Source organism: Pogoniulus pusillus, chromosome 5, assembly GCF_015220805.1.
Source record: "Pogoniulus pusillus isolate bPogPus1 chromosome 5, bPogPus1.pri, whole genome shotgun sequence".
NCBI classification, from domain to species: Eukaryota; Metazoa; Chordata; class Aves; order Piciformes; family Lybiidae; genus Pogoniulus; species Pogoniulus pusillus.
The window spans coordinates 11,678,325-11,704,385 of record NC_087268.1 but is presented as its reverse complement, the minus strand read 5'-3'; the positions used below and the strand labels follow the sequence as shown (position 1 = coordinate 11,704,385).

General features: G+C 44.3%; 1 protein-coding gene, 1 long non-coding RNA gene and 2 other non-coding genes across 5 annotated transcripts; 3 read left to right on the top strand and 1 right to left on the bottom strand.

Moving 5' to 3' along the window:
• The first annotated feature begins 3,344 nt into the window (after positions 1-3,344).
• On the top strand, positions 3,345-3,416 carry TRNAD-GUC (transfer RNA aspartic acid (anticodon GUC)). The gene has a single exon. It is a non-coding gene; the product is annotated as a tRNA-Asp (tRNA).
• Positions 3,417-3,878: 462 nt separating this feature from the next.
• On the top strand, positions 3,879-3,952 carry TRNAI-AAU (transfer RNA isoleucine (anticodon AAU)). Its single transcript has one exon. It is a non-coding gene; the product is annotated as a tRNA-Ile (tRNA).
• A 772-nt stretch (positions 3,953-4,724) lies between these two features.
• Positions 4,725-15,232, bottom strand: CPOX (coproporphyrinogen oxidase). The gene is made up of 7 exons (XM_064143215.1): positions 14,812-15,232; positions 14,580-14,723; positions 13,851-13,961; positions 12,267-12,408; positions 9,427-9,645; positions 7,579-7,683; positions 4,725-5,262 (listed from the first exon to the last, which is right to left on the bottom strand). The coding sequence occupies exons 1-7, from the start codon at positions 15,230-15,232 to the stop codon at positions 5,175-5,177; spliced, it is 1,230 nt and encodes a 409-aa protein (XP_063999285.1). The 3' UTR covers positions 4,725-5,174.
• A 147-nt stretch (positions 15,233-15,379) lies between these two features.
• LOC135175649 (uncharacterized) lies at positions 15,380-25,228 on the top strand. 2 transcript variants are annotated; one of them, XR_010302421.1, is made up of 3 exons: positions 15,380-15,641; positions 20,886-21,042; positions 25,043-25,228. It is a non-coding gene; the product is annotated as an uncharacterized LOC135175649 (long non-coding RNA). The 2 variants fall into 2 exon arrangements; XR_010302420.1 differs by having other exon boundaries at positions 15,380-15,938.
• The last annotated feature ends 833 nt before the right edge of the window (positions 25,229-26,061 follow it).

The following is a 26,061-nucleotide window of genomic DNA, read 5'->3' as shown; positions in this document are numbered from 1 at the left end:
GTGTTTTTCAGATTGTGCCACAAAGTTGGCCCTGTGTAATCAGTTTTCCTTTAAATACCAAAAAAAAAACCAACAAAAAAAAACCTCCCCCCCCAAAACCCTAATAATTTAAGATATAAATATGAAACTCAGCAATATACTCAGCGTTCTTTCTCACACTATCTGATTCTGACTAGCAATTTTCTGGATCCTCTAAAGCAGTCACTGCAAACTGGCTCCTAAGTGGAGGAGGCAAAACTGTTAACAATCAGCACACTTCACTTGGCTTTGAAAATCTGTAGTTTCTTCCTCCATAAAAAAAATCTAATTATAATATACAGCCTGTGGTCTGCAAAGCAAACAGTTCTGCTTGTCATAACCTAGAGTATTAACTTCAGCTTTGTGCATTCTACAATCTTTTTATCAGTGCACAGCCCTCAGGTGTTATCTAGGTTTAGTGCAAAACTGAGAGGCTAGAGAAACTTAACAGTAAGTCCAGGACTTATTCTGGTTCCCAAAAAGGCAGGCAACCTTGTCTGTCTCAGTGTTAAGGGGAAAAGGCTACTATTTTGCTTGGGATTTTTATGTACTTAAATTCCTCTAATTATTTGGGAAAGTCAGGCCAAGTCTTTTAAGTTTTAATTTAAGGGCTAACAAATAGGACTTAGTTTAAGTCTGTCATTATCACAGTGTCACAGTATCACCAAGGTTGGAAGAGACCTCACAGATCATCAAGTCCAACCCTTTACCACAGAGCTCAAGGCTAGACCATGGCACCAAGTGCCACGTCCAATCCTGCCTTGAACAGCTCCAGGGACGGCGACTCCACCACCTCCCCGGGCAGCCCATTCCAGTGTCCAATGACTCTCTCAGTGAAGAACTTTCTCCTCACCTCCAGCCTAAATTTCGCCTGGCACAGCCTGAGGCTGTGTCCTCTCATTCCGGTGCTGGCCACCTGAGAGAAGAGAGCAACCTCCTCCTGGCCACAACCTCCCCTCAGGTAGTTGTAGACAGCAATAAGGTCTCCCCTGAGCCTCCTCTTCTCCAGGCTAACCAATCCCAGCTCCCTCAGCCTCTCCTCGTAGGGCTGTGCTCAAGGCCTCTCACCAGCCTCGTCGCCCTTCTCTGGACATGCTCAAGCATCTCAATGTCCTTCCTAAACTGGGGGGCCCAGAACTGAACACAATACTCAAGGTGTGGTCTAACCAGTGCATTGTACAGGGGCAGAATGACCTCCCTGCTCCTGCTGACCACAGTTACCTAAGTAGTTTTTAAGCTTGTGAGTGTCATTTTGGTTTGTGCGGGATTTTTATTTGGGGTTGGGGTATTTTTTTGTTTGTTTGACCATTTTTAAGAGGGAAAATCACTTTATGGCTTTAAGGATGTTGCTAGGTCATGTAGGAAGAAAATTAGAGAGGCAAAAGCTCAGTTAGACTGGCCACTGCTGTGAATGATAAGAAGACAAAAAGAGGGGTGAGGAAAACCTCCACTCTTTATTGGACACGAAGGGGGAAGTAGTGACTAGAGATGAGGAAAAGGCAGAGGTGCTTACTACTTTCTTTGCCTCAATTTTCAATAGCAAGGCAGATTGTACTCAGGACAGCTGTCTCCTCAGCTGGTAGGTGGGGTCAGGAAGCAGAGCAGCCTCCCTCTAATCCAGGAGGAAGTAGACAGGGACTTGTTGAGTCTCTTGGATCCTCGCAAGTCTATGGGACAAGATGGGATCCATCCTAGGGTGATGAGAGAGCTGGCAGATGAGCTCACTAAGTCACTCTCCATCATTTATCAACAGTCATGGCTCACTGTCCAGCAAAGGGCAACAAGGCTGGTGAGGGGGCTGGAGCACAGCCTTGTGAGGAGCGGCTGAGGGAGCTGGGGTTGTTCAGCCTGGAGAAGAGGAGGCTCGGGGAGACCTCATTGCCATCTACAACTACCTGAAAGGAGCTTGCAGGCAGGTGTGGGTTGGTCTCTTCTCCCAGGCACTCGGTGACAGAACAAGAGGACACAGTCTCAAACTGTGCCAGGGCAGCTTCAGGCTGGATGTTAGGGAGAAAGTCTTCATGGAAAGAGTCATTGCCCATTGGAATGGGCTCCCTGGGGAGGTGGTGAAGTCATCATCCCAGAGGCTGGATGAGGCACTTAGTGCCATGGTTTAGTTCATTAGAAGTGTTAGGTGATAGGTTGGACTTAATGATCCTAGAGGTCTTTTCCAAGCTGGTTAATTTTGTGATTCTGTGATTTCTTAAATGTTGTTGAGGATTCAGGCAAGCTCAGGACATCTGATTAAAACTGTATGCTGAAAATATTCCTTAATTGTCTATCCCAAAATCCTCAGCAATGGCTCCATTGTGAGACAGCAGTGTCTTGTCTGCACACAGATCAAGTTATGAACGGCTACCATTGTCAGCTTAGCGTACTATGGTAAAGACTGTATGGTTTGCAGGGGAAAATGGAAACAGGGCTGTAGGTGGCACAGATTCTCTCCTTGATGTTTTTCAACAATTCAAGCCTTATTGGTTGGAAAATGGAGCTTGTCATAAAAATGTATTGAAGGAAGACATGGCTCAGGGATTTTTGAAACTGCTGTCATCTTTGAAAGGTACAGTGGCTTTCCACTTCTTCCCTTCCCAGAACTTGATTGTAGAAAAAAAAAACAACAATTTATTTTTCTCTCTGTTCCCTTCCTGTTTTAAAAGTTGCCTAGTTTTGAGAAAGTCCTTGCAGTATCAGGACACATCTGTGCGCATTTGTGACACTTCTCTCTGCAGCTGTTGCCCTTCTTTTGGTGTCTAATATGCTACTTTTATTAATGTATTTTATGATGGTACTTACAAAGGAGACGGTAACTGAGGAACTCAGCACTAACACAGTTTGCGAAGCAAAGAGCTTCGAATTTGATGACCTCCTCCTCCTCCAACTCTTTCCTTGGCTCACCAGTATGAACATATTTTCTGTGCTTTTCTAAAGTAATGCCTTGAATTTCACATGCATCTTTCCAGCTGGGGAAGGGTTCACATATATACAGAAAACAGGGCTCATCAGAGATTTAGGAAATGAGCCTGGTCTCCCTTTTGTGGGTCATCTTCCTTGAGACCGGCTGTTGCCACTCCACAGAGAACCCCCAGGTTCACTGCAGTGAGCTCACCACCAGCAGCCGTAGGCCCAGGCCTCACCCCAGGCTTCGGGCATGGCACCTCCTCTGCTCTGCTGGCCAGGCCAGAGAGCTGATTTGGCGGCAGGACACCATGTGCTGTGTGCTGGGGCCCGAACGAAAATGTCACATCTCCGCTAAGTTCATCCCTTGTCTGCGGCCCCCTCGTAGACGGCTGTTGAGGTGTGGCTACTGAAAAAAGGCATTGCACTACTCCTCGTTAGTATAGTGGTGAGTATCCCCGCCTGTCACGCGGGAGACCGGGGTTCGATTCCCCGACGGGGAGAGGGTTTATGTTTTTTACCCTCCGAGGACCGCTTCTGCACCTCCTTCTTCTGCCGGAACCGCGGTCGCAGTCATGCAGACGATTTGGAGCGGCTCCAGAACGAAGTGCACGGGGAAAAGCGTGGCCGGTGTGTGGTCCTGTCGAGTTGCTCCTTGGCACCGGTAAACGCAACCCGCAGACCGGAAGATGGGATCAAGGACAAAGGTGAAAAAAAAACCAAACCAAAACAAAGTAAGCCAACAGAACTCCACCAGGTGGGAAAGTCTTTCTTTTATCAATTCGTGTCACCCCAGTAAATGCCCACGATGCTCTGCACAGCTGCTTACCGCGACTCGCTGCAGCGGTCCTCGAAAAGAGTGGGCTCGGAGCACGTCCCAACAACTGCACCAATTCTAGTGCCAGCACAGTGGGCCTGCAGGAGCGTCTGAGCTGTGGGAGTGTTCAAAAACACCCTGCACATCAGGCCGGTTAGCTCAGTTGGTTAGAGCGTGGTGCTAATAACGCCAAGGTCGCGGGTTCGATCCCCGTACGGGCCATGTCTTTTGAATACGGCTAACTGTTGCTTTTTTGGTACTTTATTTTACAGTAAGTCATGTAACGTAGAAGCAAACTCGGTAGCTCCCAAGGGGAAACTTGGCTTTGGCGATCAAAGGGCAGCCGTTTTGGTAGGGCTCCACCTCACACTGTGCAGGCCTTGGAAGTGACTAGCTCTTATGCACTAGAAACTGGTTAGAGATGGCATTGTACTAGGTCACGGAGGGAATCTATGCAATCTATTTCTTGTTAGTATAGTGGGTAGTAGTCCTGCCTGTCACCCAGGAGACTGGGGTTCCATTCCCCGATGAGGACAGCTATTTTGTTGGGACAAATGGGCAGTCTTGCATTTTCATGGGACAAGGAAGGAGATTCTCCCTTGTCTTTTCCTTAGGGGGCAGTCAACAAGGTTCATGCTGAAGAAAGCTCAGCCTAGCACAGGGAGAAGGGTGAAATGCTATCTGGAGGAACTTAGGGCAAAACCCAACAGCTGTCTGATCTGCTCCTGGCCTTCTTGACAAAAGAGCTGGTTGCCTTCCTGTCTTAATCCCAGCTGAGACACACAGTGCAGGAAGATCATCTCCCTGAAGTTGCCAGCTGCCAGGCTCCACTCTCATCAGGCGAGACTGGGGTCCCAACTCAGAATCTCCCAGTTACACTGCTGTAGCACATCTTAAAGCATTCCCCACCACTAAAGTTAATGCAGAGAGTAGCAAAAGACGTAATTAAGTACCACCTTTTTCACAGCTTCCTGAAAGCAGAGTTTGGGTATGATTTTGAATCTTAATATTCCCTTTATTCTTTTAAAAAAACATTTCTAAAACATCTCAACATTTTGTAAGGGTAAGAAGTGCTATTTAGGCACAGATAATGCTCTCATTGCACTGGGGGAACACTTCACAGTAGTTTGCCATTTTGCAGTCCAACAAATGATCTGAGGAACTTTTTAAGCATGCACTGTGGTCCTGTGAGGGTAGTGCCTGTCCTTCACAAGGCAAAAATCAACATAGGGAAATAACATTAGCTGATCAATCTTAAACAAGTTCACATATCTGCAAGTAATAACAAGTTGCAAGTAAATAACAATTAAGGCACCAGGTAAGAGTATAAATAGCTCTATTAGAACACCATGCAACAGCAGTTTGAACGAGCTGGTGTTTTGCAGGCATTCGTGTTCTTTCGTAATGGCTCAGTGTCAGCAGTCTGTCTTGCTCATGATCCATGTCAGTGCACCCAGTCTTTGGGATTACGCAGAACCTCCAAGATTTCTGCTTCTTTTGAGCTCTCTGGGGGTATGTGCATGTACTCCCACCTGCAGGGAGAGGAGAAGCTCACTCAGACTGCCAGCTGGATGTGTTTGGACTTGAGTCGCCTGTTCTGAGAAAGCTCCAGCCACAGCTGACAGTCTTGGATTAGGTGACAGATATGACCACAAATCATTAAATCCAGTAAAAAAAAAATAATCAACCAAATAGACAGGAGAAATGTTAGCTCCATCTTTTTCCAAACTTTGAGAGAGGCTGGAAGAACAAACAGCAATGACCCCTACCCCACAATGCCCTCTACCTCCCAGTGCCCACCCATTTATTTGCAATGATATTGCAGCAGTCTCTTGTGACACACAAGTATTACAAAGATGAGCAGAAAAGGAACCCAAACAATTTTGACAGTAAGGACACAGAACCTGTTCTTCCACCATGTGGACTAGAAGCTCTACAAGTCCTTGTTGAATACTGGTTTTAAAAACAAAGGTGATGAAAGTCCACTTTTTATTGAAAAGGCCATTAAAAGAGGCATGACAGAGTAAGAAAAGTGTTTGCAGCCACAAAGGGATGGGACTAACTTCTTTGATTTTTTCCCCTAAGAAGGACCCATTTATGCTGTGAAGTGACCTATTTACATTGAAGGAAAACAAAACTACATCATCCCAGCAATGGAATTAAAATATGAGAGCATGCTACACCACCAGGTCAGGGACACTTCTAGTAACAGCAGAGTGATGAAGCTATATGGCAAGAACAGGACTGCCTTCATGGTTAATGGGTAGCAGGCAAAGGACAGTTTTCATAATGGAAGTCACAAATTAAGATTATGAACTTCATGATCTGGTTTGTGCTACTCAGCATATATAAAAGCAATCACAAAGGGGGCATAAACAGTACATGAGACAGTTTGCTGATATTGCAGGATTAAGCACAACAGTTAAAATCTAAGAAAGCATCTGAGAAAAGCCAAGCAACTGAGCAATAAAACAGTAAATGAAATTCACTGTTGATTGAAAGTGATGTACATAGAAAAAAAAAGTTACATATTGTGCTAGTTTGAAGCTAATTGGAATATTTTAATGAAATTAGATAATTGGCTGTGAAAGTAAAATAACAGTGACATCTCTATCACTCATTTGTTCTGCTGAGGGAGAGAAAACCAAGAAACATAAACCAAGTCAGTCAGCCTCTGGCTGCTGTTTGCTTCGCTAATTCTTCTGCCTGGACCTGTATAACTCCAACTAATCTTTCTGCTTTTAACTTCTTATATGGCTTCCACATCTCACCCCTTGCACATAAGAGATTCTGAAATAAGGGGGGAATGGTGGAGAGAAAGAGAGGAGTTGGTTTGACAGCCCTCCTGGGTGGTTCTGCTGTTCAGGAGGTGTTTGGTATTTCTGTATTACATTTAACTTGTATATTTACAACTTATATAGTTGTAAATATCTGTATATATGCTTGTAAATTGTGCCACATTGTAAACATAGCTTCATTCCTTAACTCCCAGCCAGCTGAGTTAGTCTGGTAAATTCATGGGGAGGGTGGGAAACTCCCCAACATAAACATTAAGGGACTGAGTTAACTTTTGTTGCTCAGAAAATATCCTGGCATCGTAATTCAGTGAAAAAGCCAGCTCAATGCTTAGCAGCAGTCAAAACCAGCAAACAGCATTTTAGGATTGTGAAAGGAATAATGAACTAAAATATCATGATACCATCATACAAGTCAGCAGCACACCTGCATCTTGGATACACATATGTAGTTTATGCTATCTGCTCCTTATCCCCAGTTCAGAAAGGGCACAGAAAACTTAAGCTTAGAGAAAGTGGCAAAGGTATGGAACAGCTACTGAACAAAGACTAAAAAAAGCAGGACTTGCCAGCCTGGAAAACAGACAAAAACCCAGAAGTCTGTAAAATATTAATTATAATGGAGAAAATCAACAGGAAGCAAATCTGGTTACTCACTGAAGAGTCAAATGAAAGTCACTGGGTTCAAGTAGGAAACACAGAAGCACTTTTTCATAAAACGTACAGTGGAAATCCTTGCAACATCCTTCTCAGGACTGCCAGAAGCTCACATGGTTTCAAAGCACTACTAAACAAAAAGCTCATGGAGCAAGGAGGGGAAATCTCTCAAGAAGTACCAAGCACAGAAAGTACCACTTCTTGACAGAAAACCTCTAGACCACATATTACAGGCAACTGGGTGAGTGTAGTACATCAGAGAAGCATCTGCATGTATTTAGCCCTTCCAGTATCTCTGTTAAGAAACTGGACACCATGATAGGCTTTGATTGAATCCTGTACAGTATTTTAATAAGAACAGTGCCTACCTGCAACTCCATATAACCATGACCTTACCTTGCAGTCAGAGGCAGAGACATAAGAATGCTTTCAATCCTAGAACCTGGTGTCAGGAGGCCAAACTTTGTACCTCTGTCATAAACCAAGTTGAATTCTACGTACCTATGGAGAGTGAAGAGATGCAACAGAAAAATAAGTTGGTTACCAGAAGGTTGTGTCATCCTCAACTAGCAGACATCAAACAAAACCAGGCTGTCTTTCTGCTGTGTTGGGTATCAAAATGAACCCTGTCCTGGAGCCAACTGTTATCCAGCATCCTCTGTATAGAACTGAAGGTGTGACCTTTCCACCCCACAAAGTACAGAAGTAATGACCTTAAGCTAGCAGACTAGAGCAGACAAACTATACAAAGGACAGCATTCTCCATAGTATTATTAGCTCACTTCTCCCAGGTCTCAACACTGCTGGCAAGCTCAACAACAACTTTAGCTTGGTTATGTTAGTACTCTTTTGTGTGGTGATCCCAGACATTAAAAAGAGCCTTAAAGGAAAGTCAGAATAAGATTTTGTCTCTTGGCAGACTGGCAGACCTGGAGAGAAGCAGGCTGGGACTTTCAAGTGCCAAAATGATTTTCTGTCCCCAGCACAGGAACAAGGATAATTCTGAAGCAGGGATTATCTTAATAACCAGTACTGAGGTATTAGTACTTAACAGAGGTTCAGGAAGGGAGGAGCTCTTATTGATCTGCAGAAACAAGAGAGCATTACCTAGCCCAATAGCCTGAAAACAGGTCCACGGAAATAAGCAGGCCTTAAAAGCTGGTCCTAGCTGCAGCTTAAAAAGAAGCTACTCCCCCTTACAGCCTTAGGAGGCTTGCAAAATTCTGCCCACAGGCTGGCTCCTGAAAGCCCAACACTCACTGGAACAAATGAAGCACTTATGCCTGAGTGACTGAGGCAGGCCAGTGATCTAAACTCAAATGCTTATGCTCTCTCTATGCTATGCTCACAGATTTCTGTGCAGAAGAAGCAGAAACTGAAAAAAGACTCCCTAGTTCTGCACAAAGCACATGCACTACATGTGGATATGGGACTTCGGGACAATGTTTAATGGCCATGATGGTCTTAAGTTGGTGGTTGGACTCAGTCTTAGAGGCCTTCTCCAACCAAAACAATCCTATGGTTCTATTGTATTTTCTCCATATGCTTACACAATCACAGGATACAGGGAAAGGAGTACAACTCTATCTATCAGCATACTTGAGTTTTTGCTGCAGAAACAGTTGTTCACTTTAGTAACCCTCCAAAGTCTTTCAGGTTACAGTGACTTTGCATCATGCCAAAAACCCAAAAACTCTCTTTATTCCTTTACAGAGCTCACTGCCTCCTCATTTCAATGCCACAATCAAACTAAATATATTAAGAAGTTAAAAGTACTCTTGGGTGCAGTTATGACTTTCTTGGGTTTAGCTTCATTACTGAATAGGAAGCATGACTCCTTCACCCTTAGCTCCTCATGTCATAGGGCAAGTCCTATATCCCACACCATGAGGCTGCAGGAAAGGGCAGAATTCAGGACAAGGGGAGCACATGCAACCCTTTGCCTTACAAAGCAGCAGCTTCTCTTGGTTTTTGAAGCAGCTGGAGAGAAGCCATGGCATTTCATAGGAGTTGCTCTTGCTGCAACATGAAAGAGTGGGAGATACAGATGAGGGCATGCCAATACCTCCTTTGCATCCTCTTCAGCAGTCAAGCATTGGATTCGCTCTGTGCATAAAAATACTGAAATTCTCTTGTGAGCCTTAGAGCACTCATGCAAACTTAGCCCACAGGACACAAACTTGCAACCATTAAGAACCATCTGATTCCACCTCCCTTGTATTCATTTGCTCCTTCAGTACTCACCGTCCTCTCCGAAGCTGCTGCCATAGCTTTTCCTCTGGTGTGAAGGAGTCACGGCAGTGCTTTTTCACAATGGGAACATAACAAGGCACAACAGCTTTGGCACAGCTCTTCACAAACTGGAATACTTCCTCCTTGGAGGGAGAGTCCATGTCATCAAAGAATATGCCTCCAATCCCCCTTCGCTCACCACGGTGTTTGATAAAGAAGTAGTCATCACACCTAGAAGCAGCAGCAGAGGGTTATTAACACGGGCCACAATACTCAAAGAAATGAGCAGAACTCCAAGCAGCTACATGGCACAACAGAGTGCTAGCAAAACACTGATGACAAGTCAGTCCCTTCAGTGCCAGGCCTACTGCTGCTTCACTGACTGCCACCAGCCAGGATGGTCCAGCACCCTCTAGAAAGCACTCCCACCTTCACTTATGGCAAAAACCCTGATGGTATGGTCCCTGCCAAGCTACACATCACCACACAGTCACTGAACAGCTAACAATCAAATGCCACGGCAGATGCTTCCATGTGGAGTGATCCAATCCACACCTTCTATCTACACAGAGGGACACTTGATCTCAAAACTTCACCCTCAGAGCTCTTTCTAGATTTCACTGCCAAAATTATATGTAGATACCACACTGCTTGTACAACTTTGAGAAGAACTCAAACTTGTAAGAGAATCTCTTTTTTTGCCATTCTAGTGAAAGAACTGCTTTTCCTCATCAAAACTAAAAGAAGCTAAAAGCCCAAGACCAAAGAAGAAAGCCATTATCACTTAAGGAAAAATCAAAAGTGAAGAAGCATTGCCTGGAAAAAGACTTAATAGTTAAACCTGGAAGGTGGGAGTCATTGTAGCAGTGACTCTTCATGGCTTATGTCCACATTTATGAAGGATTAAGTGCACCTTGTCCTACAACAGAGGCAATTAATCTCTTTTGTATTTACTGGGAGTATGCAGATGTGCAATTCCTCTAAGTTAGTGATTCATTCTCTCCACACCCTATCTTTCTTATGGTTGCTTGCCTGGGTAGCTATACCCTGCAAGCAAGTCTTTACATGGGGAAACAGAAAGGAAGAAGCAGAGACCATCACAGAATCAATCACAGAATAGTTTCGGTTGGAAGATTTGGACCTTAAAGATCATCCAGTTCCAACCCCTTCACCACGAACAGGGGCACCTTCTAAATGAGTAAGCCAGGTTGCTGACAGCCTTGTTTATCCTGGCCAGTCTAAATCACAGAATCAACCAGGTTGGAAGATCATCCAGTCCAACATATCACCCAGCCTTGTCCAGTCAACTAGACCATGGCACTAAGTGCCTATCCAGTCTTTTTTTTAACATCTCCAGGGATGGCAGCTAGTTCCTTAAATCTGCCCTCCTCCAGCTTTAATCCATTCCTTCTTGCCCTGTCACAACAGCAAGGAAACCTTGCCTTCCTTTGAGACCTTTTTTTTATATATATTAATCCATCCACAGTTGCTGTTCACAAGCAATAAAAATGACATGGCCATAGCAGGACAATGTGGAGCTGTAAAAGCTAACCTAAGCTAAATAAAGGGATAGTCATCTTTCTGGGTTTTTTTTAACTGCAGCAGGAAGAGTTAGGAAAAAAGGCTGAGCCAGAAATACAAAACCTGGCCAAAGTCTAAACCGAAATCAGGGACACAGTGGGTGAATTCATTGTGTGTGGGGCCACATAACTCCCAGAACCACTACAGTGGTGAACGTAGTAAGAGCATTTATATTGGATAAAGGTAGGAAAAGGGGCAATGCTAATTACTAAAAGCTCTGGCAGTGAGAAGCACATGTCCCAGACAGGTACTTCTTACAGCAAACAATGCAGAGAAAACTGCCTTTGTCCATGGGATACAATTAGTCCTCTCCTGAGCTGCCCTCAGACTAAGAATGAGTGTCCTTCTCTCTGAACCCCTGCTAGCCCACTTAGGCTGCAAACAACCTGACCATTAAGGCAGACACTCTGAACATGCAAAAAACTCCACAGAGAACAAGACTGTAGCTCTAAGCTGTGCTTCTCAAATAAGTGGTTGCCACCCAAGTTACAACACCCACTTTATCTTCTGTCCACAGGTAAAACCCGGTAGCTTACAAAAGGGTAACCCCTCCTTGCTGGACACCACAGCCTGCAGCAGATAGAATTATCAGACACAGAGCAGCAAGCCCCTCCTAGCAGTGAAGGATCTTACTACTTGTATCAGTCAGCTCAAGAAGAATGCTCAAGGTTTGCATCTTTAGATTAATATGCTGTTGAACTCTCACTGGGTGTGTCACTGGAAAAAAAAAAGTACAGCTCCATCAAAACTATGAAGCTTCTACATCAAGAATATCTCCTCTAGCTACCTGGCAAAAAAAACCCCAAAGGTCATGAAGGTCACTCTGAAAGCAGAAAAACTGGAGTGGAATATTCAGCCCTGGCCCACAAGCTCAGGCTAACGTCATGCACATTTACCATGAATTCGCTGTAAGCAGAATTTGTGCAAGTCTTTGGAACAGAAGTCTTGGTTTAACATCAGAGGCTACCATTAAGTTGCCTAGTGAAGTTTGTGCTTTAAAAACCTCATAGTCAGCTCATTTTTTATTTAACCTATAGAGCTATGATCTTAGTTGTCAGTTCTCTGATTTGAAAAACTCAGGCCTTTGTAAAAAAAAAATAGGCTCAAATTATGTTTTGCCCTAGTGCACATGTGCTAGTTTTCATTAAGGTTTGCTGATACTTTTCAAAAAGCAGCAGAACCTACTGGTCCTAGAGCACATTTAACTGGAAACATCCAGTGTTGCCTTCTGCTCTCACAGAATGAACCCAAGCACATGTCTCCCCACGTACCATTTCTTGTACTTGGGATACAGCTTCAGGTCATGCTTGTCACAGGCTTCTTTCAAAGTCTTGTGGAAATGCACAGCATCCTCTTCATTCAAGTAAGTTGGAGTGAGATCAGTCCCACCACCAAACCACCACTGTTTAGTTCCTATGGGAGAAAGTAACATTTTTCCTTTTGAACTTCCAAACAGCAGTATGCTGGTAGTGGTTCACAACAACTAACTACTATCTTTACAATATGAAACAAGACATGAGTTGCTGGAGCGTGTCCAAAGGAGGACAACAAAGCTGGTGAAGTCTCTAGAAAACAAGTATTATTAGGAGCAGCTAGAGGGAGGTGGGATTGTCTAGTCTGGAGACTAAAAGGAGACCTCACTGCTCTCTACAGCTCCCTGAAAGGAGGCTGGAGGTGGGGGTCAGTCTCTTCTCCCCAATACCAGGTGGCAGGGATGTGAGGTCAGAAACTGTGCCAGGGTAGGTTTAGACTGGATATTGTGAAAAATTTATTTTCTGTGAGAGTGGTGAGGCATTGGAACAGGCTGCCCAGGGAAATGGTGGCATCACTGTCCCTGGAGGTGTTCAAGAAATGTGTGGACATAGCATTCTAGGACATGGTTTCATGGCCATAGTAGTGTTAGGTTGACAGATGGACTTGATAATCTTAGAGGTCTTTTCCAACCAAAACAATTCTTTGACTCTGTGATTATTCATTGGTGTCCCTAAATCTCAATCAGCAAAAACACTGACTTTGATACAGTGTGATGACCAATGACCTCAAGAAACCATTGCAACAGATTTCAAAGCAGCAAACACCATCTGCACAGTATTTAAAGCCCCTGATCCTAACACCCATGACAGGATAGGCTGGCATCTTGTGGCAACTTCAAGAATTCAGAAACATTTTATTGCATGAAAGGGAACATCATGATTAAATGCAGGGAAGTAACTGACTAAAATGATCCATAATGCTCCAGGAAAAAAAAAAAAAAGAAAATGGAAGAAAACTCTCTTCTTCTTTCTTGGAAGTATATCCACTGCCACAAGACAGTGGTGGGGTCTCACTGTTAGACCACTTAGCTTGCAGTGGTGGGGTCTCACTGTTAGACCACCTAGCTTGGAGCCCCCATTTCTGACAGCAGAAAGTTGCAGAAACTCAGGGATAAAAGGCACAAAGCAATTAGAGAAAGATGTTTCTGACAGTAAGTCCTGCCCAGCTTCTGAGACAAAGGTACCACCTGACCAGAACACTTATTGGTCCTTCACAGACCTTTCTTCTAGTAAATTCCAGAATTGGCTCTTTGAATATATTTTACACATACTTGAAACAACCTACATTTTAACTTATATCTGGAACCCCTGATGTACTCTGCATAAAAGCAAAGTACAAACCCCTTTATCAGAAGAATGCATCACTCTGATTTTACAAATGCACAAATGAAGGCCCAGAGATGCAATGCTACACAACTGACTCTTTGCACACCTGAGAACAAACCTGGACCAGTTCTTTACCTCTCACCCTAGCTGTGCATTCTTGCTTCATTCATCTAGAATCATCTATTCATACGCGCTCCACTAGAATGAAATTCTTACCATCTGCTTCTTCAATCTCAAAGTATCTGTAGTTGAAGTGCATGGTTGGAACATGAGGGTTCTTTGGATGGATAACAGAGCTCACACCCATGGCGCAAAAAGGCAGCTTCCCTAGATAAAAAGATGCACGAAGATGTTCAGTTTTTTGGGTAATTTATTCTCATTTAAGGAACATCACTATCTTCTCCCTGGTTTCCAAGCTACTGTTCCACTACAAGAAAATTCCTCATGGTGGGTCACCACAATTATTCATGTGCAATGTGCTTCTCATCCACACTCCTCTCTGCACCCTAACTAAACGCTCCTTTTGGTGTTTGTCCTATTATGCAACAGCATGTTAGATAAGGAGCACTTAAAATTTAAGGCTGCTATAGCTTTTCACCACACCCAGTTCTCGCAATCAACCTTTGCTACACAAACGTGGGCTGAATCCTCTTTAGTCTTCAAGTCTTTTGGTTCTCTCTGCCTCTTTGGTACACAGTGTTGAGCTACGGCGTTGTCATTATTAAGCAACCTACACTCACAGTACACTGCTTAAAGCAGGGCACTCTGACACCCAGCGTTTCAGGAGTAAGAAAGTCCACCTGCCAGACTTACTGGCTCGAAAGCACCGATTCGGCCTTCTTCACGTTCTATTCAAAGGCCAGGCTCTGCTTTCAAGTCCCCGCAAGGGAACACCCAGGTGAACGCATCCCTGTCCCCGACACCACATCCCCGCCGGACACTTACCGTCCTTGGCTTTCAGAGACTTGCCCCTGCTCCGCATCTGCCGCGCTGCCTCCTCGGACAGGAGCCCGAACACGACCGACACGTTCACGCCCGCCTTCTCGAAGACCTCGCCGTCCTGCAGCACGCAGCTGATGCCGCCTCCACCTGCCAACACCAGGGTCACCCTGCGTCGGGGCTGCCGCCGACCTCCAGGGTGCCTGAGCTCAGGGCGCCCCTCGCAGACCCCTCGTACCTTCCTTCCTCTCCCAGGTGTCAACAGCGAAGGAGGCGCCGGGGTCCAGCGCGGCAAGGGCGCGGCACACCTCCCCCTGTGTCTCCATGATGAGCAGCTCCATGCGGCTCCGCAGCTCCCGCCGCCGCCGCCGCAGCTCCCGCAAGCCGGTCACCGGGGGAGCCATGAACCGCTGCCGCAGCTCCTCCTCCTCCTTCTCATCCTCCTCGGCCGCCGCCATCACGGCCCGCTGCCACTGCCATAGCCCCAGCCCCAGCCCACCCAGCGCCCCCGCCGCTGCCAGCACCGCCCGCCGCCCCCTGCGGCCGGCCGCCGCCTCCCGCGGCGCGGAGCCCAGCGCCCGCCGGCCCGCCACGGCGGCCAGCGCGAGGGCGGGCGGGCAGCGGGCGGCGCCGCGGAGCAGCTGAGCGGCCGCCGCCATGACGAGCACCACAGCCGCACTACCGGCGGGCCGCGGCCGGGGCGGGGCGGGGCGGGGCGGAGGCTGGGCTGGGGCGGGCCGGGCCGCAACGCGCGGTGTATAAATTCGTGACCGGAGGCGGGAGCTCACTTCAGCGTCCGAGCGGGGCGGTCGGTCGCGGCCGGGTGCCGCGGTGCGGCGTGTTCAGCGCCCTGTAGCTGTCCGGCCTGGATTTACGCCGTGCTGCCCGCCCTGTGCGAGTGCTGAGGCCTTGAGAGGCAGCGGCGGAGGGAGCCTCAAGCGCCGCGGCTCGCCTGGTGCGGCGGTGGGGACAGGGCTGCCGTCCGTGGGCCCGTGGCACGTTTCTGTCCATGGGTATTGAAAAACCCGGTTCTGTCAGTGCAGCTGCTTGAGACTGCACAGGCGTCGTGTGAGTAAAGGCACAGGGCTTGGCGTGGCTGCGGCAGGTGTAAAACTTCTTGAGTCACTCTTGAGAGCGCAGGGGAATTGGTGACCTGTGCACGGCACTATGGGCTTTCAACTCGAAGTAATAACTCCTGAACGCTGGTCAGAACAACCCTCAGTACCATTCCAGGTCGGGGAACGATAATATTGAGAGCAGCCCTGCAGAGAAGGACTTGAGAGTACTGGCGGATGAGAAGTTTGACATGAGCCAGCAAGCCCAAATGTCATTCTGGGCCGCGTCAAAAGAAGCGTCGCCAGCAGGGTGAGGGAGGGGATTCTGCCGCTGACTCTGGTACCAGAGACCTTACCTAGAGTATTGTGTCCAGCTCTGGGACCCTCAACAAAGGAAGGATATGGACCAGAGTAGGTTCACCAAGATGGTCAGAGGGCTGAAGCATCTCTCCTCTGAGGACAGACTGAGAGAGTTGTGGTTGTTAATCCTGAAGAGAAGGCTCTGTGGAGACCTTATAGTGACATTTCAGTATCTGAAAAGGGCCTACAGGAAGACTGAGCAGAGACTGTTTCCCAGAGCATGTGGTGATAGAAAAAGGGCCAATGTTTTCTCTACTTGAGCAGGTAGGTTTAGGCTGGTCGCTAGGAAGAAGGAAGCTCTTTACAATGAGGGTAGTGCGATGTTGGAACAAGTTGCCGAGAGAGGCGGTGGAGGCCCCGTCCCTGGAGACTTTCAAGGTCAGCCTTGATGAAGCCCTGAGCAGTGGGATCTAGTTGGAGATGCCCCTGCTCACTGCAGGGTGGTTGGACAATGTGGCCGTTTGAGCTGATCCTGTAGCTCAGACATAGGGGAGAAATGAACATTCCAGGGATAGGCCACATAAATGACCTTCAAGGGTGCTTTCAAACCCAATGCATTCTGTGATTCTTTCTGTGATTAGAACCCATTTGGTTTGTGGGGCTGCTAGTGTAGTGCAATGGGAGTATTTCCAATACATTTGAGAGGGCATACACTTAACTTTCTCCATTCTTTCCAAAGTTGAGCCTTGTTTTACTTCCTCCTCACAAAAGAAGAGTTCAGATTAATAACAACTTTGAATATTGTATCCCTTAATGGGTTATCCATTTTTACACTTGTGTGCATTGTGGTAGTGAGGTTGCAGTGAGTTTCTTGTACTGAGATCCAGCTCTAACACCCTATTCCCTGCCCTTGTGACAGTGTCATAACATTTTTTTGTCTCTTACTGCCACTGTAACTGTTTATATTGACTGAATGCAATGTTTGCTGTTATGAAAGTCCACCAAGAAGCCAAAATACACATGTTCCCATCTTCTCTGGAATAATCGGTATGTTGTTTATGGTTAAGCTAAAGGAGAAGCTGAGTTAGCTCACAAGTCTTAAGAGACTTGTGTCTCTGACTATTTCTGAGTAACAGACATATGCTGTGATTGTGGGCTTGAAACTGCTGTACCATCTTGGCAGTTCTACAGAGCTCCAGAGATTTACAGTCTTTGAAATGCTCCTGCATGACTACAGAACTGAACTTTAGACTTGTAGATCTAAAATCATGATCTCAGGCTGCCCAAGGTTCAGTAATACCCCCCAAGAAGCCTTGATTCTAAGGGCAGCAGATAGCACTACACATTTTAACATGGTATAAAATAAGATATTTCCCACTCTCACAAGGGAGATGCTAAATTATCTTTGCTGTGGTAACCACAGGAACTTGAGTTAGAAGAGCTGCAGTGCTGGTTTGATGTCTTCTGTATCTATAATTTTTTTGATGTAAAGCATGATGGCAAGATGAAAGCTGTGTCACTAGGTTCAAGATCATCTTTAATCAACTGGACTGAATCATGTGCAGTAACTTTGTAGCTGTTCACATTTGTTTTGTACAACTTGCTGCCATTTTAAAGATTTTTACGTTAGAGAATTTCACAATCTGTGCTTGTTGATCAGAGTTCTGCAAGACACACAGGAGTGAACATCTTAGAGCATTCAGCAGGTTTGTAACAGAGTTATTAAAAGTGAAATGTTAGAGAAGAAGTAGCTGTATGAGTGCCACTGCCCAAGATAGCATTAGCAGGAGTGCTAATGGCAGGAAGGGTTGTCATGTGTATGTGAAGAATCAGCAGAGAACTTTAGGATGGGAAAGCGGTTTCCATGGAGAAACGCTTGCCCATGCTGACAAGGAAGATGACCAGTGTTAGAATCAGAGGCAGTACACAGGAAGGGTGCTGTGATAATTTAGAAGTTGTCAGTTTGGGATTAATGATGGTTTCTGGCTGTGGCATTGCTGTCCTGGTGATGAGGGATTGTTTTGCCATCTGGTAGAACTGTAGGCTTGATGTACCGTTCTAATCTTACCCTTACACTGTGCTATAGGGGTAAGGTTGGGCAGGAGTTTCATGAACGAGGAGACAGAGTAGTTTTCCTGTATTGATGCTAGAAAACTAATTATAAAAACTCTTATTATTTTAATTACTGTCAACAGATTTTCCTTCCTTGTACCGTTAGTTCATCTTAGTTATAACTACAGGTTTTACAGTGGCTATCATTCTGTTGACCAGATCTAACTATCAGATGTGATTTTCTCCATTGGGACAGATCTAATGTAGTAATTCTTCTCCTCAGAGTTGGCAGAATGACATCTGTTACCTCAGCATAAAAACCTGGTGGGATTGGAAGATCTGTCTTGAGCAGTTTCTTCTTCTCTCAGAACTCTGAGAAACTGTGGTGGTTTAGGTCTTCAAACTAGCACAGAAACAAGGAAATCACTGTTCTTTTGTGTAGCTTGAAAAAAGGCGCCTTAAAAAGGTCAATCAATAAATGTTTTGGCAGCACTCTGTTTTTAGTCTTGTCTAAGAGGAGTCACCATCTGTTGAATCACGACTTTCACTTCCTTTGCCTGCATTTCTTAATCTTTCATCTCAGTCTATCCCTGTGAACGAGGCAATGTTACCAAAGCAGAAATGATCTTGCTGGGTATGAGGCCAGGGACTGCAGAGGCAAGTTTATGAAGAGGGACCTGGGAACTAGGTTGGAGTGGAGAACTGAAGCAGCTCCCATATTGATGGGGTACTTTGAGGGAGAGCAGATGGCAAGGGCAGAGAGTAGAAGTTTCTGGGGACAGTTTCATAGTTAGTTTGGAGACCACTAATGTTTTTTAGAAGTTACTTTTCTCAAGTGGGCTAAACTACTCCAGGGTAGCCCTGTTTGGTACAGTGTGGTTTATAAGGATTGAAATGGGTTTGAGGAGCAGGCCAACATATTGAAAGCTAAAGAATCCATTTGCTACTGATGCTAGTGTCTGCCAGGAACTTTCTCTGTACAACTTCTTACCAGAGATATCAAATGCTGATGGTGTAGCATGTTATAGGACTGCCACACCACTTTGCATCAGACTTCCTTTTTTATCTAAGTCAGCCTGCCTGGTCATGAGTTCTGTGAGATTTGTCTCTGGGTTTTAAATGAAGCAGTATCCCAAACAATTCTGGATCTTAGCACCACGTTATCTTCCCCTTCTGGGTATTTCTTCAGTTTCACTATTTTTCAGTGTAATAAAGCTTAGAGCTCTGTCCTGATACCTTCCTTCCCTCATTCTTCAAAACTACCTTGAAAGTCCCTAGACTATCATATGATCATCACTGGTTTTCCCCAAAGAGCCTTATTTCCTGGACACGTCCTTAAGGTTATTGTCCTGAATCTACTTGTTGCAAGAGAGCTGTTTTCTGCTCTTACTTGTGGGAAAATTCCTGCAACTTTTTGTTCTCCCACAAGTTTCAAATTTTTTATCTCTTCTAGATTTCCTCATTCTCCATTAATGTGAGACATTGACCAATCACGGCAGCACTATGCCTGCTTCTTGGAGAAATAAAATATCTCCCTGTAAGTTTCTTAGTAAGAGGCCCTGAAGAAGTTTCCTTGTCCTCACCTATCAAAGGAACATGTAGGAGGATGGCTTTTATGTTTAAAACAAAGGGCCATGTGAAACCCATGCCTTTGATTATTAAGAAAGGTTGGGTTTTACGTCATAAAGTTGAGTGGCACAGTATCAAAATTCATTTTAAAGCAGGGCTTTAATCCACCACTGTTATTACAGTCACTATCTTAAACAGATAAGCAGCTGTGTCTGTTAACTGGGGAAAGTGGAGTATGCAGACATGATGCAACAGCTGAATGGTTGTTCTCTTGCCTTACCCTGGTATGAGTGTGACTCTTCTCTTTCATTGTGATCTATTTCCTTCCCATTTTATATTTAGCTGTAAGAAGTGAAGGAAGGGATATTATACGTACAAGATTAACCTATCATAGAATGCATTGGGTTTGAAGGGACCCTTGAAGGTCATCTTGTCCAACCACCTTGCAACAAGCAGGGACATCTCCAACTAGATCAGATTGTTCAGGGCTGCATCAAGCTTGACCTTGAATGCCTTCAGGAATGGGGCCTCCACCACCACTGGGAAACCTGTTCCAGTATTTCACTACCCTCCTTGAGAAGAACATTCTCCTAATGTCCAACCTGAATCTACCCTGCTCTAGTTTAAAGTCATTGCCCTTGAAAACAGTCCCTCCACAGCTTTCTTGCAGGCCCCCTTCAGATATTGGAATGCTGCTACAAGATCTCTCTTGAGCCCTCTCTTCTCCAGGTGAACAATCCCACTTCCCAGCCTGTCTTCATAGGAGAGATGCTCCAGTCATCTGCTCATTTTTGTGGCTCTCCTCTGGATCCCCTCCAGTAGGACCATGCCTGTGTTGGGGATTGCAGAGCTAGAACTGTGCACCAAGTCCTGCAAGCCTGTGGAGCATTATCTGAACCATTCAATGTAACCAAAGCAAGTTATTTTTTATTACTGCTGCAGCATTTCTGTAGCTAATTCAAAAACATGTCAGTGTATCCAGGTTTAACACCATTTAATACTCTTATTGGTATGTGGAAGTGTGTAAGATAAAAATGTTAATTCCTACTATGCTTTCAGGTCAGTTTTATCATAGGATTACAGCAATATTATGGATGATTGTGGGGGCTTTATAGAAGCATGAATATTTTAGAGAGCATGCACTTTTTTTGAAGCATAATCTTACAATGTAGGAAACATGCAAGGCTCTTAACTTCTTTTTTAAGTGACTGGTTTCTGTCTAATTTGAATTTAGTATTTTGGATGAGCTCTATGTAGATGTTATTTCAGTGGCACTTTTGTAAAAGACAAATTATTTAGACTGCTCAGTGGTTTTATATGATTTAATATGTTTTAGGTTTGGCTGTACATCCAAAGCCCTGCCCTGTGAAGCCAGGATGAGGGGAAGCGGAGAAGCTGTGATAGAGGGAATCAGGGGAAGACATCTCCCTGCTCCCAGGGCTGTCGTTGGTGGACTCAGGCAAGTCCTTCTCCCAGGCTGCATGCCCTGCCAGGTATGATGTGACACAGACCCTGTGATGGAACATGTTTGGGAGGGCAGGTGCTTCTCTGCTCCTGGCACCTACTTTCTTTTGTCGGTTTGGCTTTCAAGTGCCCTCCTGTTATGTGTGACAAAAAAGATGGGTGAGCTGCAGAGCAAGTGAGCTCTTTCTCTTGGGATTTGCCCCTACCACACACGTGGGCTAAGCAGCTGTAGCAGTTCAGTAGAATTTTCTGATTAAAAAGAGATGATAAGAGGAATTCACACAATCAGCAAACAGCATTGTGAGCATCTGATGTATTCCTAAGTCCCTGAGAAGTTCCTTCCTTTTATAAGTGGAGTAATAATACTGCTTTTCAATCTAATGTTTCCAAATACTATTCTTATTGTGAAGATAACCCTCAACCCAACTATTGAAGCTTTATAACCTTCATGTCACCTTATGTGAGAGACTGAGCCAAATTAATAAAGAAATAATATATTGTTATTATTTTTGTGCCTTATCCCCTGTTTTTTTTCACACCACCAGTTTTTTATATTATTTTTTTGATACATTCTCCATAAGCTCAGATAACAAGTAGCAAGTTACAACTTGTACTCAAGCAGTTCGGTATTGATTGACTTTTTCAGTGCTGACAATCTTTGGATCTTGAAAAATGTTTGAGCTAGCAGGTTTTCAAACCCATTCTGGAAGTACTGGAAGGGGAACTCCAGCTTCTGTCATTCAATAGCTTGAGCAGTTTGTTTGAAGGAAACCTTAGGCTTACTCTGTAAGGTAGATCTGCAAGATCTATGAAGGCTTTGGTTATTATTTAGCAAGTTCAGAAACTATTGAGGTTCAATGTGTTCTTTTCTCTCTGTAACTTTTCCCTGTAATTTCTGGGTATAGTGACTGCAAATGAAAAAACTTAAAAGGTTTTCATATGTCTGTATATCTCCTTCTGTACTTCTAAATCCAGCCTCCTGCCCCATCTGTTGTGGGGCTGATTGTGGTGACAGTGGTTCTACTGCTGATAACCTGGTATTCAGTGTATGATCCATGAGTGGTTAGAGTGCGGATTATTCTAGCATGGGACAAGATCACAGTATCACCAAGGTTGGAAGAGACCTCATAGATCATCAAGTCCCACCCTTTACCACAGAGCTCAAGGCTATGTCAGAGTATCTGTTAAACTCACCAGGCAGTAAGCTTACATTGAACAAAGGCAAGTCCTTTTTACATAGCACAGGAGAAATAAACTGTGAGACTGATGTGCTCAGGGCATGATGGAAACATGAGGTATAAAAGGTATCAATTATCTTGAAAAAAAAAGCTGAATGAAATCACAGAAAGGCTACTAAAAGCACAGATGCAAACCCAGCTTGGTTCTATCTATCCATGAACAGCAAATTACCAGAGCTCACTAGGGTTTATTAAAGGAAGAGGCAATCTTGCCCTATTTTTTGTCCTCTTTCCCAAAGTACTTATTACTGGCTACTGTCTGAGAAAGGAACCTGGTTTTTTATAGATTTCATTTGGTTCACCTATGTTGCTGACCCCTTACATCTGTGGAACAGGAGCAGGATTCATGGCCAAGGACACTTTTCTTAGTGTGCATAAAAAAAAAGTCATCTCCTGAGCTCCACCACAACATGTTCTCACTAGGTTAATATGCAAGGTTAAGCATAATCTGCTTGACCTAAGCATGTTTCTTAGTTAAGAGCAAAAGTGTGTTGAATCTGGGGATGGTTTGAGAAGGAAAAGTAAAAACATCAAGTTACTCTTAATTCTGCTGTGGTCTTACTTGGTTAGCTCAAAAGCATTCAGTAAACAGCAAGAAAAATGCAGGCTTCCAGTGTCACCCAAAGCCAAGAATGTAATCCACAGTTTGTCCTTAATCCCATGAGGATCATCTCAAATGTTTCCAGTGCTTTTGGCAGGAATATTAAATTACAAAATCTAGGATAGTTGCCAGAAGCAGGGGAAAAAATAAAAAAGGAAGGTTCACTGTAAAGGCAATGCCCCTGGTCTGTGCTTCTGCAGGATCAAAATGGCATGCCATTCTGGATGACTGCTTTGAAAGAAAGCAAAAAGGCAGTTTCTTGTAAGTGTCCTTGAGCAATCCAATCCAATTAGTTCCCATTACTAGAATATGCACTGGTTGGTGCCTGATAGCAATTCAAGGAAGTGAAGCTGACTGTCTTGTCAGTATATTAAGCTTCTCTGTTATGGAGGTAAAATTACTTATCTGTCTCATTTCCAGCTCAGACTGAGACCTGAGCCTGACTTCTCTTTTGTCTCTGTTGGAAAGAACTTGCAGAACACAGTGGGGTTGCTTCAAATTCACTGATAGAGCCAAGGCTGGAGTTCAAAGACCCATTTTTTGTTGAATTTATCATAAGAAGGTACTTAGACCTTTACAGAATCCTTAACTAAATAAAGAGTTCCAAGGTGAGTTGGAGAACTGTAAGCTCTGTTGTGTGTATGTCAAGCCTCCTTTGACAATTACATGCAACTCAATACTGGCTTTCTTTGTCAAGATTAAAGTCCTCTTTTACTTTATAGAGTGCATCTTTAGCCATTTCTGATGAAACTGTTATACTCGAGTACTAGTAGAGGAAAGGACAAACTATAGACTGTTTGTTTAGTTGATATAGGGAAAACATTGTCTTACAGCATTTTTCTTCTTTCTCTCTTCATACTCACTGTCCCACATAACTGCTTTTCCAGGGTCTGCGGAGGAGTGTCTGGCATTTGCATCTCTTCTAGGCAATAGTCTAATTGCTTCTGCAAGAGATAGAAACACCAATGATTTATTTAGTAATACATTTGAATTTTGTCACTATTGGTATTCTCTTCCCCATGCTTTATTGAAGAACTGCCTTTGAGATCAGCTAAGGATTTAATTTAGAAATTCCAGCTGTACCTTACCCAAAATACACATCCTACAGAACACCAAATGTATGTAGATATCCTTTATTTGCTATTGATTTAAAATAAGAGGAGTCTGAGCTTCAGACTTGAGATATTTTCAGTGCTTACCCTATTTGGGTCCATTGATGCTATAATGACACAAAAAATGTGGTTATGTAATGTTGGTAACAGTATTTTATTGCCATACTGCTTAGCACTAATGCCAAAAAGTCTTCATGTATGGTGCTGTACTCTACTGGTTCTCTCCCACTCTTTAAGTGTCTTCTCTCAGGCACCACATGACAGAATCAGTCTCTTACTTTCCATTAAGTATGGAGTGAAAAACACTTTTCTCCTTCATGTCAAACAGCTGTGTTTTTCTACAGTGGTAGAAGAGATTGGAGAGGAGGAAGTTCGGAGCTTAGCTTAATTTAATCTGGTCTGGAAAAGAGGAGGCTGAGAGGAAAACTCGTTGCTCTCTACAACTATCTGAAAGGAGATTGTAGGGAGGTGGGGATCAGCCTCTTCTCCCTAGTAACAGATGATTGAACAAGGGGAAATGGCCTGCAATTGTGCCAGGGGATATTCAGGTTGCATATTAGGAAACATTTTTATAGTGAAAGAGTGGTCAGGCATTGGAGCAGGCTGCCTAGGTAGGTGGAGGCATTACTGTCCCTGGATGTGTTCAAGAAAAGTGTGCACATGGCACTTTGGGACATGTTTTAACAGCCATGGTGGTAGTAGGTTGACAGTTGGACTTGATCTTGGAGGTCTTTTCCAACCAGAACAATTCTATGGTTCTAAAAGTGTTGACCTTAGAGCTGCTTTCGTGCTCATTTTTCTTGTATTTTCTTTATCTGGGAGACATTTATGTCTTCCAGCTGGGACTTGCCTCTGGCTGGGTGTCACACCTTGCAAAGCAAACTGAGTTTTTAGGGTGCCTAAAAGACCTGTGTGTGCTGTTGTGTTTACATCAGATATATTAGAAGCCACATCCTGTGTCACATACACGCTTGCTGCCACACATAGAAAGCAGGATGTATTTTCCACTTGTTACTCAAATGCTGATAAACCTAAACATGAGACAGCATCTGACATGTTCTCTTGATTCTTTTGGCAGCTCTGTCCAGATGAAGGGGTTGAAAGAACATTGAAACTAGAGGGAAGGCAATAGATCAAGTATGTGAAAAAGCAATGCATGCTCTGCCTCTCTTGTGAAAAAGGTAGATCTAGTTTCTGGAAAGTTTTGGAGGCACACAGCCTATTAAATCTTCTGCACATGTTGCTGGCAACATTAAAGTTGCTTTAAAAAAAAAAGCCCTTCTGTCTATATATAAGCTCCTGGGGTTTTTACTTATAAATCAATAGCTACTTTTGTCAATGAAAACTGTGAAATGCATTTTTCTTGTTATCTGTATACCTAATTACATGTTTGGTTTTTTTATTGTTGAAGATCAACTCGACCTTTTCTTAATTACACAGAGTAACTACTTAGAGTGCTAAGAGTAGCAAAGCAGTAGCATTGGCAGAGAGAAGAAAATTGAGGCTTGCCAATTGTTAGTGTTGAAAATGTACATGACTGAGTGACAGCCTAGTCAGCTAATTTTGTACAGCAGCTATTTTGCTTTGTAACCTCAGTTTTCAAAACCTTGGGTGCTTAAACTATGTCAAAGCAAGTTAAGAAGATTTGCTGAGAAAGCCTACCTTTCAAAGACTGGCATTTAGACACTCATATAAACTCCAGTTCCTCAATTGCTATGTGTGTTGGTTGTGGCTGGGATAGAGTTTATCTTCTTAACAGTGGCTGGTTTGGGGCTGTGTGTTGGATTTGTGCTGGAGACAGTGTCAGAAATTCAGGGAGGTTTTAGTTACTGCTGAGCATTGCCTATGCAGTCAAGGCCTTTACTGCTCCTCACACCATGTCACCCAGCAAGTGGGATGAGCGTGCACAAGATGTTAGGAGTGGGGCATAGCTAGGACAGAGGATGCAAACTGAGCAAAAAGAAGTTACATGCCATATGACAGTATGTTCAGTTGACAAATCTGGGGGAAGAAGGAAAGGAGAATGTTTGGAATTATGGGAGTTGTCTTCACAAGTCATAATTACGTGTGATGGAACTCTGCTTTCCTGGAGATGGA